Genomic DNA, 14,082 nt, shown 5'->3' on the forward strand with positions numbered 1-14,082 from the left:
TTTCTGTAAGTTTCCAAATGACGTCACTAAGTGTGACTCTACCATGTGGGTACAGAACATGTTATAAGAGGGTGACGTATGATAACCTAGAGGGTGATAGAAGATCACCTGACACCAATTGGTATGAATTCGTTCCCCATTTGATTAATGAGCTGTAGTCTTTAGCACCAAATTTCTTATATTTATGCTGAATTTGTTTCATAGTCTGATATAGTTAACCAAAGATTGTTTCTTTGAGATTCCCCGTTTTTTAAGGAATATTACGGCACCGGTTTGTTCTCAGCGTCAATTGACTGGTGAATTTCCGTAGGTATCTAGAATTTGATCTTTCTGTACGCTAAGCGTGAGACGCTGTGCCGTGCTTGAGATTTCTTACGAATTTTAAATTCTCATTGACCAATGAAGCTTTTTTTTCGGCTCAATTAATCGGTTTCGTCTGAAGTTTTCAATGATATTCTTGTCTTCTCAAAATGGGTCAAAATAGCAATATTAATCGTAATATATGAATTGAATGAAGTCCTTTCTCAGGACTTCATTCAAACGCTTTGATTATTCCACAGATAACAACAAAACTTAAGTGCTCTATTGCCACTTTTGTTATATTGTGCATTTCCTCCTAAAAATAATACGAGTATGTTCTATTGCTGCATGTTTTCTTGCATGAAGTCTAATAATCAACTCTCATCCTGGCGTCCGTGAATTATAATTGATTTCGTCCTTACGCTTCTGATACCTTGTCCTTAGAACAGTACCGTACCTTTAAATGCCTGGTAGATCGATTCTGCTCACTGTCCTTTTGGTGTTAGCAGGTTTAGGAATTGTGTTGAAATTGGGTTCCGTTGCTTAAATTGATGATAAGATCATAAATTAGTATTTATTTCTAAATAAAAATCGACAGCAAAGGCTTCATGATTGAAATTTTTTTTAAGTTGCATGCAGAAATGTCGTTTTGGAGCTTCGTGAACGGATAGAATGTTTGAACTGTCGAGATGAAATGCACGTAAGAAGGGAAATAAATGATTTTTTATCGTTTAATTAGAACTATGCAAAGCATGTGATGTAAAAGGCATGTTATGCTGAAGGTTGAATCCTTACGTTCTGCTAATCTATCGATGAATTTATCCCTGTACTTACAATTCTCATGAATGGCTTCCTTAGTAACTTCTTAGTCTGAAATCATATAAGTTTATTAATGTCCTGTCCTGTCTATGGAAACAAGCATGACGGTCTCTTCTGGGTGGAGGTGGTGGAGTTACTTGTGCCTTTAGCGGTACCATGTTGTGCGGTATTGAATACCCTACTCTTGTCATGTAGCCTTTTTTTTGGAGTTTGTGATATCGTTCGGTTCTGCCAATTTGACGAAAATAAGTTTTTTTCTCATAACTGTATGTTTATTGGTTCTATTTCTGTGGCCTTGTACGGTACGCATTTTCGTACTTCCAAACTATAACAATCTCTTATGTGGTTCTTAGGCGGCGCCTTTGAACCCCAATTGCTAACGATGTAATTTAGCTTGTTTACCTGTTCTCTCTACAGCATTTCAGCGGAACCATCTTTGATCATCTACGATAACTTTAAATCAAATCTCTGTGGGGATTCGCAATCGAATTGTCATGCGTGCTCTTACAACCTGGTATCCTGAAATGCATGCAATGTAAAGTTAAGGATAGTTGGACAACTACTTTTTCAACTACTAAACATTTTTCACAATTGATGTTTTGAAGGGATTCACATGGGAAGTTTTGCATGTGAACGTATTCTCATTTTCTCCGGAATCTTTTGGGATGATAAGTGGAGCATTTATTGACTAACAAGTTAGCTATAAACTTTAGTAATGCGTTTCACTTGTGCCTTGCTGCAATATTTACTACCTAAGTCTTCTATAAACTATTGAGAAAAGTTGGGGAGAAATAAGTTTCATGCAGTCATTTTCGTCTAGAATTTAACTGGCACTTTGGTTTTATACTGTGGTCATTAGGTCATTTTAAACAGGCTGACTTTGTGCCATGGTTCCAATGATACCTACAAAGGTAGTTATTATAAGCCACGAAAAGACGAGTATATTAATAATACTATGTATGGTAATAGATTCCAGTTGTTTTATGGGTCATTCGACTTCCATGATTGATACAATAATTTGCTTCTTGTAACTTTCGATTATGTTCTTACCTTCTATCTTTCTTAAAATTCTCGCTTCCCCATGTTTAAAAATATTGCACTATTTTTAAGCCGGGCATTTAGACCTGTAAAACATGCAGTAAAAAAAGTGTGGGATGCCATGGTTTTTATGTATCTGAAAATTCCAAATAACCCATGCATTGTTTTGCAATTCCATTTCATTCCAATTTGTTGAAGTGAATTATTGTGACAATCTTTGGTATTAAACATCAACTGAAATTAAGCATGAAATTTGTGAATTCACATTTAGATTTTTTACTTTGATAGACAAGTTATATTTGTATGTTCCATTCTTTTATATATGTATAGGCTGACAGTAACAACGTATCACAAGCTTTTTGTCTCGTGTACCATTGAATTCAAATCTCATACGTTCATTATACTTATCAACTTCAATATGATGTAAATGTCGCTACAAAATTATTGCGATCTCCATTTGATTTGTGTATTGGTCGACAAATAATTTTTTTTAACTGGCGTGTTTACAGAGCAGCGCAGCCCCAATGTACGTGGGCTGTAACTCCAATAAAGGCTGCTTTGGCGTCCCGCTCAACTGCGTCGCCAGCAGCAAGTAAGTTACTGTCGTTATCATGACAAAGATTGTTCTGTTACAGTGGGGGGAAATAAATATTCGTACACTTGAAAAATCGTATTTTAATGTATGTAAGTACACAAACTTAACAGGAAAAGTGATTTAAATTATGTATAGAGACGCATAGTATTCAAAAATACTATCAAAGGAAATTAAATCTCAATGCAACAAAAAACAATGCAACATGTTCACTTTTCGGGTGAAAAAAGTATTCGTACAAAACAATAAATCCGCATTATTATTTTGTTGCATTGAGATTTAATTTCTTTTGATAGTATTTTTGAATACTATGCGTCTCTATACATAATTTAAATCACTTTTCCTGTTAAGTTTGTGTACTTACATACATTAAAATACGATTTTTCAAGTGTACGAATATTTATTTCTTCCCACTGTATGTTATGCTAAGAAGTTTTATTAGCACCAAGTAACCTGCTGTCATTATCATTACGAAGATTGTTCTAAGAATGATTATGATTCTATGTATTAAAAAGTATTATTGTATTGAGAAGGTGAAAAGCACGCTTTTAAAAAAATGGTCTCCGACCATGGAATCAGAACTTTAAGTGGTTCGGTTACAAGCATCAATTTCAGTTATCGCTAGTCAACCAATTATTTAAATTTCTTTCTTTTAAAATTAATTAAGTGTTTCTCGTCATCTCGACTGCGATTCGTATCGTCTAATGTAATTTCAGAACATTAAGTTTACGCAACTGGTGTGCTCGTCCAACTAACTGATGACAGCTCCACCTTGCGTTATCACAATTACGGTTGTTAAACTACCACATTATTGGATCCGTTCACTTGCAATACTCTGTCTTCACAATTGCCGTTGTTGAACCAAAACTTTATTATTAAATCCGCTAACTTGAGTTTTTCTTACAGTTGTAAAGTTCTCTTTACCTACACGAAGTCTGATGGGGGATACCATTTTGAAATAATGGGCGACTTCACTGGTAACCAAGGCAACGTCTACGCGGCAGGGGGCCTATCTTTCGATGAATTTATGGTAAGCTTGTTTTTAGTTCAGCCCCTGTTATTGTAAGTGTTGATGCTATTCAATTGTTTCTTTTTGTTGAACATTTTCAACGTATAAATATTTTAAGATTTATTATACATTGAGAAAATACCATTGACATGCATTGATCGCTGCTGACCGTAGGAAATGCCGGTGTTGCACGATTTGGAATCTTGAGGAAATTTACTTTGAGAAAGCTAGTCAGCAATGAATGTCGTGTCAAAGAATGCGCATTTCTTAATACTGCCAGTAAATGGATTAAATTCATGCGGGTTATTGTTATTGACGTACAGGGCGACGACAGCGTCGTGGCATGCGTGTTGAACAACGGAGTGGTTGACGCCGTGATGACTTACAACCAAGGCAAGGACAACGTCTTCTTGAAAGAGGTGAGTGTCGCTTTTGGCCCTCTACTTAGTCCCATGTTTCTTGTTGTGGCTGAAGCAACATCACCTCTTGTTAGGAGCTTCGATTGCGTTTAATTATGGTTATTACTATCGAACATCTATTGTCACCTTAGATCCTGTCCACTGTCATGTGATTTTAGGTTAATATTATTACTTCAGGTTTCTTTGTTTAGGCTTTATTTAGGTAATTTATTGTTCAATGAGTACACCTCCTGCAACTTTTAAACATTGTGTTCATTTGCTGCTCTAGCTTCTCACCAAAAGATTTTCAACAACGGATTAAATCGACGTCCACACTCGGGTTTAAAAAGTTTCCTGACCATATGAGTATCTTGATACCTAATATTCATCTTTAATATCTGATCAAAACATTAATGAACTACTGACATTTGTTTTTACAATTTATATTGTTTACGACAAGTGTTTTTGTAGAACACTTTTATTATATCTAAATTATTTTCCCATCGAAGTAAAGTATCGCGTAATGCTCCCCCTTTGGTTTATTAGAAATATTTAAACAAATATTATTTCTACAGCCGCACTATGGCCTGACGGACATCACAACGAGTTTCCTGGACGGCGTCCTTCTGTGCCGCTACACGCGTGCCGCCAGGCTGGTCGTGGGCAGCAACACGTACGACCTCGACAACGGCACCTTCCATCTGCAGGTGGCCCACGGCCCTCTCGATCAGGGTACGGACAGGTGTTCGTGGTTGTATGTCTGATTTCATGTTATTTATTCTAATGTTCTTGATTGAATTTGTTGTGTATGATTCATTCTGAGTGAACTCCGTGATCAAGATTTCATCTTTCTTAAGCCAAATTGTAATTCCTGGCAGACTTGGAACATAATTTGGTCAAGATACAAAGATTTCACTTCTGTTACTTTACCTGTTTTGTCCAACTGTCCAAATTTCCAAGTTATAGGTACAGTATCGTATTCTTACCTGGAAAACCTCAGAGATTTGAATGAGGCGTTTTATAATTCTTATTGCGCTAATCAATGCTAACTAATCATTTAAAATAATTGCCGCACTCCTTGTTCTATGACTCGATTTTTACGCACGAGGGCGAAAATTATAGCTAAAGGAAACAAGTTTGACTACCTCAGAATTCGTGAAATATCACTAAAATGACATTTTTATGAATATGAAATCATGGAATATAAATAAAATGACTAATTTTTCTATGATTAGTCAGGCAGTAGAGCATGAATAATAAATCAAAACAGTTGCAATCAAGTGGAAAATACGGTTTTCTTCAGATGGCACACTGGACTACCACGCCGCCAGGTTGGCATCGGCCCAGGCAACGTCGTTGGGACAGTTCGAGGCGCTCTCAGGGGTTGACAACCAAATTTTCCTGGTCCTGCACGCTTGCTTCATGGTTGCGGCCTGGGTGGGCGCTGCTTCAACCGGTATCTTCATCGCTCGATATTTCAAGCAAACCTGGAAGAGCTACAAAACCTGCGGCATCGACCAGTGGTTCCATGTAAGAATGAGAGTAGACCTTAAGATCCTTCCAGGAGCCATACTTTCAAAACTCGCTAAGTGAACGTAAGTACTTATGCTCTATTTTCTTGTCTGGGATTGGTGGATTTTGCTTGAAAGGCCGTCAATGATTGACTGATGAAGTTACGATCTCTTAACTTTTTTTGAAAGTATAGGCCCAGGTATGAAGTACCCAGACGACAGCAACCCAAGGCCATGCTGAAAGCACCACCTTCAGCAGCTAGCAAGCGCCGCTCACTTGCGACCTTGAGAAAATTATGACGATTTGTCTCTTGCGCTATGTGGACGCTCATCTTCATATTTGATAAATGTTTACTCATTGATTTGTTTGATAAATCATTCGTTTCATAGAAGCATATGAAACTTGTTCTTTTAAATTAAGTCATTTTAAGCATCATCCGGTTGATTTTGATTAAAATTGTAGAGAAACGATCAATTTTATAACGTAATGGATTATTTACCGTAGGGGAGCAAAATTCATGCTAATTTCCTTACTCTATGACGACAGTAAGTCGTCTCATTGTTCTTTTGTCTAAAAATCTATAATTTGCCAGCATTCATTGCTATGCTTTAGCCTCAGGATGTCGACGTCTGCTTGATCCTCCTTGAGCGGAAAATTCCCTTGCATCGGCTAAAAATTGTAGAAGTAAAAAATGAATTGCACGAATTTTATAGCATCCATTTATCTACAGGATTATTTTTTTATCTGTTTGACAATATATTTTCCAGATATCAAAGGTGATAGTGAAAATTAACGCCTGTTATTCTTGTACTTGTCAGTGTCATCGGTTCTTCATGATCCTGACATGGGTGTTGACTATGAGCTCGCTAGGCCTGATCTTGTGGTACAAGCAAGGCTGGACCGACACCCCCGCGGACGTTAACCCTCATGCATACATTGGAATTGTCTCAATAGGTGAGAACCAGAATATTATTCCTTACATTTTCATGTGTGAATATGGAATTTATTATTTATATTTATATAATATATTTATAAAGTGGATAAATGAACTTTTTTCTAGCTATTTTCTAAAATGATGTGCTATTCTAATCAATTTATTTTAAGAAAGTGCTAAATGTGAGAACAAAATTTTTTAATTCGTTAATGCGTAAATTTTGGGCCACAGTTATTGCTACTTCAGGTTAAAATGTTTGTTGATGGAGCCTGTAACCATTAGAGGCTCGTAAATTGGGCCTCTAAACTTTTGAGGCATCAGCGAGTTGAGCTATGCTTTTTCTTCTCAGAAATTTGACCGCCGTTCATTTATAAAATTTTTCGATGGAGCGGCTCACTGACTACAATAACTTAGTTAGTCGCAGATATCATGTATAGACTAGATTTATAAGGTTGTTGAGTAAATGTGGTCGTTTCTAACTATAATTGATTATGCAATGACACTAAGGTACAGCTGGTATGAAATAGGATGTAGGATTTATTTTAGCTCGGGGCAGATCCACAGCTTTACGACGTTACGTTAGACTTTCTGATAGTCTCAGCGGACAAACTGGGATAGCGAGCTTATGCACGAAAATTGTGTTTTATATTCACTGAGACCTGCGAGATTGTTTGTTATAGCGTTTAGGAAACAATTTGTATTGAAATTTGCAGAGGCTTTGGCTCGTACAAAGACTTCTCGTCAGGTCATGTTTTATTTTCACGTTTGAGGTTACGATGCTAACAATTTCAACTACCCCCACTTGCTTCCTACCATGCAAAAAAATAACGTAAACTCTAAAAAATAGCTGAATTGCAGTATACAAAGTCAGATCTTATTAATAACCTTTTTTTTTATTTCAAGATTCTTTGTTTGTATTGGGAAGTAAGTTGACCGAGCAAATGCGACAAAGAAATAGTGTACCTCAAAAATAATTTCTATAACTCTGCACTACAGAAAATAAGATAATGGTCAGACATGCGTCATCACGTGCATAGAATGCAAAGGCTGCCGGATCGACACTTCAGCGAACTCGCCTGCGAACTGGCCTGCGCACTCGAATGCAAAACCTAATCTGACGTTCAACTCTTACAGCCATAAATCCAACAATGAACGGATTTCATTCAAATTTGAAAATTAAGTAGATATTATCAATAATTTGTGGACGGATTTATTTCAGATTTTTACATCAATTACTTTTTTTTAATGCCACAAACCACTGAAAATGCTCACCTGAACACTTAGTGATGGCCAGCTAAGAGCTGCCATCTATGGCTTCTTTGAGATTAGCAGCTCGGTTTCAGAAATTGGCTCGTACAGAGCCAATTCAAGGTGGCACCGTAAAGCCATAATTTAAAGGTAGCTAAATGTTGCAGGCTAGAACTTTGAACAAAGGTTTTTTTTTTTGCAGAAAAATTTAGTTTCAGGTTGATTGCAAAAAACCTTGCCAGCCTGATCTCTGTCAAGGGCTGACGCGATAGGGCTGTAAAAATACACCGAGCCCTCAGCATAGTCTAAACTCTAAAGTTAAGGGATAAAAGCGATTGTTAAACTTTGTTACTCATGTGTAGTTGGTAAATTAAACTAGAAAAAGACCCCGAAAAGGGGGAAAAATTAGAATGCAAGAAGTTGTGCGTTAAATCTGCAAAAATTAACTAACCCCGTAAACACCTTTGTGTTTCAGCGTTGTGCTTCATCCAACCGTTCATGGCGGCACTGCGCTGCAGCCCCAAGGACTCCAGGCGACCCATCTTCAACTGGCTCCACTGGGGCGTAGGCAACGCGGCACAGATCCTGGGCATCACTGCCATCTTCTATGGACTGGACCTGTACGGACTGCCCCGCTGGACCTGGTGGCTCATGATCGCCTTCGTGGGTGTGCACTGCCTCCTCCACATCCTCATGTCGGTGAGTGATCCTGGTTCATGAATATACTCTTTCGTTGGTTAATATAATAATTTTAAAAAGTGCTCATGTTGGGGTATTGATATAGTTTGCCTACTAATTAATGTACCTACATATTTCGACGTAATTTTGGTGGAAATTAGCGGCCTGTTTCTTTTTTCCTAAATCGAAGTTGCAACGCGAAGTGTGTTCCACTGAGATGAATATTCATCAGTTGTCTTATATTCCTCTTCTTAAACTATTCTCTCCGAAATACTAACGCAATCTTCTGAACAGTCGCTCGAGTTTTCCTACATACTTCCTTTAGACATTGTTAGCGTTTGTTTGTATGGTGATATATTTATCGCTATCTTGTGTCGACAGATCGGGGAGTGCGTGTCGGACTCGAAGGCCAAGAAGCAGGTGTCGGGAGGGCTGCAGATGACGGAGCTTCACAGCAGCAGGGACATGTTGCAGCCTCCACTCAACTATGATGCGCCCGTCAGTATATTTAATACTTTGCATTGACCTCAACTATTGGGAGATTAAAAGAACAAGTATAAAAGCCGTTTATGGTGCGGTGTATTTTATATAACATAACATAGTGATGTCAGCGCTGAAGAGTAGGCCTGATGTGGCCTGTCGCCTATTCTTTCACTTTTCGGACTAATCGTTCCGATTCTTTTACTTTTCGGACTAATCGTTCCGATTCTTTTACTTTTGGGAAGATCTAAAATCGTGTCATTTGACCGTATCTTTTCAAGACTGACGATAGTTTGAAATAGCTACTAGACTTCCACCGGGTTCGAATGGTCAAACACTGTTGCAGCCTCCACTCAACTATAATGCGCCTGTCTTAATTAATTGCATTAACTTCGTTTTATTAGGGAGATTACAGACATTAAAGATGAAGCAATGGTGTTTATCGTAGTTTATTTTATATAAACACTGTGACAGCCTCCGGTGCGCCAGTCAGTCAAGTCTTCAGCTCTTTGTTTACTGACTGTAATTCAAGTTGCAGGCCTTTACCTACGAAAAACATTAACTACGATTAATGTTTTTGTGTGCTTAGAGATGATCTTGTGTCCACTGACTGTACCGTTAGTTGCCAGTCCCCTTCGGTACGAATAATCTTAGCGTCGATTGCCGTTAATTTTGCCCTTGACAAAAGGTTTAGAATTAATATACCGAAAGATTTTCCCCTTACAGGGCCGCGTAAGATAGAGTTTACATTAACGACGTATCCGTGGAGTCGTAGAAAAAATGTTGAAATTCCACATTATTAAGAAATCCCCAGCTAAAGTAGTGGATGGTTTTCCAAGCATATAGTAGTATGATAGAATGTATATATTCGGAGGTAATAGAAAATGTACATAATATTAAAGATCAGAAGAAATTTGAATCGATAGCATCACTTCAGAAGATAAATGCGTAAAATCGAGTAAATTGCGTATTGATTGAAGGTAAACGTAGATACTTCTTATGGGCTAATGGGATAATCTTAGCTTATTTCGAAATTTGAACTGTATTTAAAATAATAATGTTGAATAGTATTTATTAATAAAATATTGATTTTTGGCAGGGTGGCACCTTCCGCAAGGCTCTGCTGGCGCTATACCTTGTCTCTGTTTGGCTCGTCGTCGCAGCTCTCATCGCTGTCATCGTCATGGACGAAGAGCAGCTCGAGAAGCTGGGAATAGACCATAATTAAAAGATATCTCTATTTCTACATATCCGTGATCAGTTAGACTAATGATGCTCTAACATTATATCTACCGCTAACAATTTGCGATCATTTCGCGAGACTGTGGAACAGCTGTCGTGTCAATTCTCACATTTCTTGAAACTGCATCACCGATGTCTCGTTTATTATATTAAGGCAATTCGTCAACTGTGATGTCGCAGTCAAATTTCAAGTTTTCGCTCACTATTTTTTACCGAATATAGCTTTTTTTATTCATTGTTTGCTGCCACTTGCATTTACTTGGTAACGCAGTATTAATCATCATGTGTCACGGCAAAAGTTCGATACGTAACGACGAGTTTCACATATCATGAAACGATGCATCTCTTCTATAAAATCTCGTTTCCATAGTTCTATATTTACCGCTTATGTCTTGATGGCTCAAGTTGCATTTAATTCGTAACACAGCCGTCGTAGTCGTTCATTTCATTTTTTTTATCTTATCATGGACACTGTTTGTCATGTCTTCTTGTCTCATGCCCGGCGAGCCCTTACTTATTTGTAAGAACAGATCAGAATTATATATGCTGAGTCATGTCAATGAAGTTGATACTGAAAGCAAGCAAGTAAGTTAGTCTTGAAGCTACCTTGCCAAGTAATTTTATCAAGGTTACGAAAATTGTTCCTAACTTTTCTTTTATCTGTGGCATTTTATGCATTTCCATGACTTAATCCTTTTTCTTATTTTCAAAATGTTTCGATACACAGCTAGTTTCAAACGGTCTTTCTTTGTTTTAGTTGCACTACTAAAGATTCAAATATGAAAGAAGGTAAGAAGCATAAGAAATTTCAAGTCTCCACGACTTTGTAATTTTTTTTTATTGTCAATGTTGAAATACACAACCTTTGTACAAAACCTTAGCGCGACCTCCCTTGTCTGTAGAAAGTATGATTAAATGTCACCTAAATAGTAATAGAAAGAAAACTTCTTTGAAAAAATGAATATATTCAATGGTATTTGTGTTCTGGAGAACGCAGCAAAAATATTGCTTAATGACCATTGGCCCGAGCTTCTGCCCGGTGGATGTCCTCTGAATCGGGAGCAGGAGCTTCACCTGGCCAGCGCAAGCCAGCCCAGGTAGCACAGACATACTGACGTGCTAGCTTCGTGCCTGCCATCCTGTCATAAAATACCAACTCTTTGAGATTAATGCTTACCCTAATAAATAATAATTTAGAAATAAGAAGCTGAATAGTAGAGTTTTGAATTAGGAAAATAAAATCGAAAATAAAATAATCAGAAGTTAAACCTGATGGTTTGTACACAAATGCGTGCGGTGCCCCTTAGGAGAGAAATTCATTCACTGAATTGTTATGCGCGATTTATTTTTTAACGTGTCACTGTTGTTGAATTTATTTCTGAGGAGATATAAATTCTGAGGAGATTATATTAATTAATTAGAATTTATATGCTGTCGAGAAGATTTGCACCTCGAAAGATGTATATTTTGAGGTATAAGATTTGACTTTTGATGCGTCGATTCATGAAGAAGTCGACTGCAAATGATGCATCAGTGAACATGGACTTAATTACTATTGCCATTTTATTTGGTAGGTATGCATAAAAATTGAGTACAATGGGTCACGCTACTGTAATTTATATAGAAAGCGTGATTTGTTTGTGGCTCTCTCTCTCATCGAAGTAATGTGCTGTATTGCACGTTTGTCATATCGGAATTTGATTCGGCATGCTTACAACCATCACGGAAAATCGAAATTGGTCTTACGTATGCAAGCGCATTGCATGTGAAATCTAGGGATATTTCACGTGTTGTTGAAACACTCACACGTCGGTTACGTCTTAGGCACAAATCACCTAGCAGAAAATATTAACTGTATTTTAGATTAAATTTATGCATTTTATGCTTGTCGGTATCGTGTAAGGCTAATGTGGTTGTGAATTTACAAAGAATACAATTGATTGATGGTGCGAGTAGCTCCGGTTGTGAAGACTATGGAATTATGTTGCCTTTCTGAGACCACCACTGCCCTGCTTCGAATAGACAATCATGATCCCTTCCCTCAAGAAGGTGGCCTCCAACACTTCGGGAACTGTACCTTATTAGTCGCAAGCCACCATACAGATCACATCCATTGAAGTAGATTAGTAGATAAACCAGCCTCTTGATATTTAAAACAAGTTGTTCTCACGGGCTGGTTACTGACGACAGGCTTAACCAGCAGGCTTAATAATACTGTAAGTGCTCTTGAAACCTGTAACGTTTCCTTGACATCACCTAAATCTTTCGGAGCTTTTTTACAATTTTTTGTTCATGTAGATGTATGTAGCTCATTCTTAAATATTGTGTTCCAGATGTAGGGAAATTATTTTCCGAAATAACGTTCATGTATTTTCATCACTCTTGCATGTGTCTGGATTTCTTTGGCATGTTGAGTTTTGCCATAGTTGGTAAACGTTTTCCTGTGGGCAAATAAAGCTGTTGTACCGCAATGTTGTGACGCCGTTGTTTGGGTGGTCACGTAGCACCGCATTTACCGATTAACTTGGATTGTCAGCCAGAAACCAACGGGAAAGTACAAGCGGTTGTGCTCACTACAATTTTGCATTGTGTAAAGTCTATAGTTTAGTCTATTGTGTCTACTTCAGCATTATATTCACAAGAGTATTGCATATTGTTTCAATTTACCTAAAATTCCTTTGATATCAATCGAAGAGACTTCGAATTTGTTGCTAGGAAAAAGATTTATACGTTATCACAGTATTCATAATACCTGAATTGAATCACCCGGTCTTATTGCTACAGGAATTGTTCAACATGTTTGTTAATTTCTCGCCAAGCTGTTCCCATTTCTGTTTACTAGGAAACTAATTTTTTGTGGACATTTTCAAGCAATTTGACGTGCTTGTGTCATGATATAAACTTCTATTTTGCTTCGATTTTTACCGGATTATCTGACGAGACGACCAATTACACTTACCACGAATTCATTCGATTTCACAACTTGGAAAACTTTTTAGTGTAACGTAAAGAGAGTAAGCAGTTTTTGCCGCTGCGCCCATAGTCGCACGGAGACAGATTAGTCCCTGTTTTAGGCAGGTAAATTCAATGTAAGGGAAAGATCTACTCTCTAGCAAATTATGATAGTGCAGGCAATTTATTCATCACCTAGGACCGACTGGAATGTGAACGAATCTTCTCAAAAGCGAATCTTACAAAAATAAAGCAGATCTTAACAGCCATAAGAGTTTATATCCAAGCATGGATGACGGTTTTAAAGTCAAGAAAATCTGTAATACGGATTTCCAAATATCAGAAGTAGATGAGGTCGGAAAACCAATAGTTATTATATGGCATGAAACAATTTTAGTATCATTTAAACTTTAAAGCATAACAGTTGTGTACAGTTAAATAAAGACATACAAAAATAGGTTTTTAACTGCAACTCACAGTGCAAAGTGACAGTAAATACAAGAAAGGGGAATTTCGGATAGAACTTACACGGTGATGAAGCACTTTGTGAAGGAAGGAAAATTTAAGGTTTACCTTGCTCGATGATGAAGCACTTGGTGTAAGGAAAGTAAATTTTGGGCTTTGTTTGTTGATTGATCTCACGCTGATTATCATGCGTGGTGATTAGGTCACAGTCGGCGGAGTATTTCGTCTCGCGTTTGTGATTGTCTATATACGGAGAAGAATAATAAGTATTTATGAAATATAATAGTGTCACACAATTTATGAAATCTTGCAAGCAAGTGTGGGCTACAACCAGTGGTGGGCACAGTTCCGCTAATCCGCTAACCGCTAATTAGCGAAGCTAACTTTTTCCTTATCGGATTAGATGTTCAGCTAA

At 37.5% G+C, this 14,082-nt stretch overlaps 1 protein-coding gene across 3 annotated transcripts in view; it reads left to right on the forward strand.

Moving 5' to 3' along the window:
* LOC108679987 (putative ferric-chelate reductase 1 homolog) overlaps window positions 1-12,898 on the forward strand; it is a 40,915-nt gene extending 28,017 nt beyond the window's left edge. For all 3 annotated transcript variants that reach the window (XM_018168737.2, XM_047883998.1, XM_018168738.2), the window contains 9 exons: window positions 2,667-2,749; window positions 3,656-3,779; window positions 4,082-4,177; window positions 4,732-4,888; window positions 5,460-5,686; window positions 6,487-6,622; window positions 8,326-8,549; window positions 8,910-9,026; window positions 10,108-12,898. In XM_018168737.2, the coding sequence (XP_018024226.1) occupies window positions 2,667-2,749; window positions 3,656-3,779; window positions 4,082-4,177; window positions 4,732-4,888; window positions 5,460-5,686; window positions 6,487-6,622; window positions 8,326-8,549; window positions 8,910-9,026; window positions 10,108-10,236 (1,293 nt within the window). In that variant the 3' untranslated portion in view covers window positions 10,237-12,898. The remainder of the gene's footprint in view (window positions 1-2,666; window positions 2,750-3,655; window positions 3,780-4,081; window positions 4,178-4,731; window positions 4,889-5,459; window positions 5,687-6,486; window positions 6,623-8,325; window positions 8,550-8,909; window positions 9,027-10,107) is intronic.
* Window positions 12,899-14,082: the final 1,184 nt, after the last annotated feature.

This window comes from Hyalella azteca, unplaced genomic scaffold (genome assembly GCF_000764305.2).
Source record: "Hyalella azteca isolate HAZT.00-mixed unplaced genomic scaffold, Hazt_2.0.2 contig14244, whole genome shotgun sequence".
NCBI classification, from domain to species: domain Eukaryota; kingdom Metazoa; phylum Arthropoda; class Malacostraca; order Amphipoda; family Hyalellidae; genus Hyalella; species Hyalella azteca.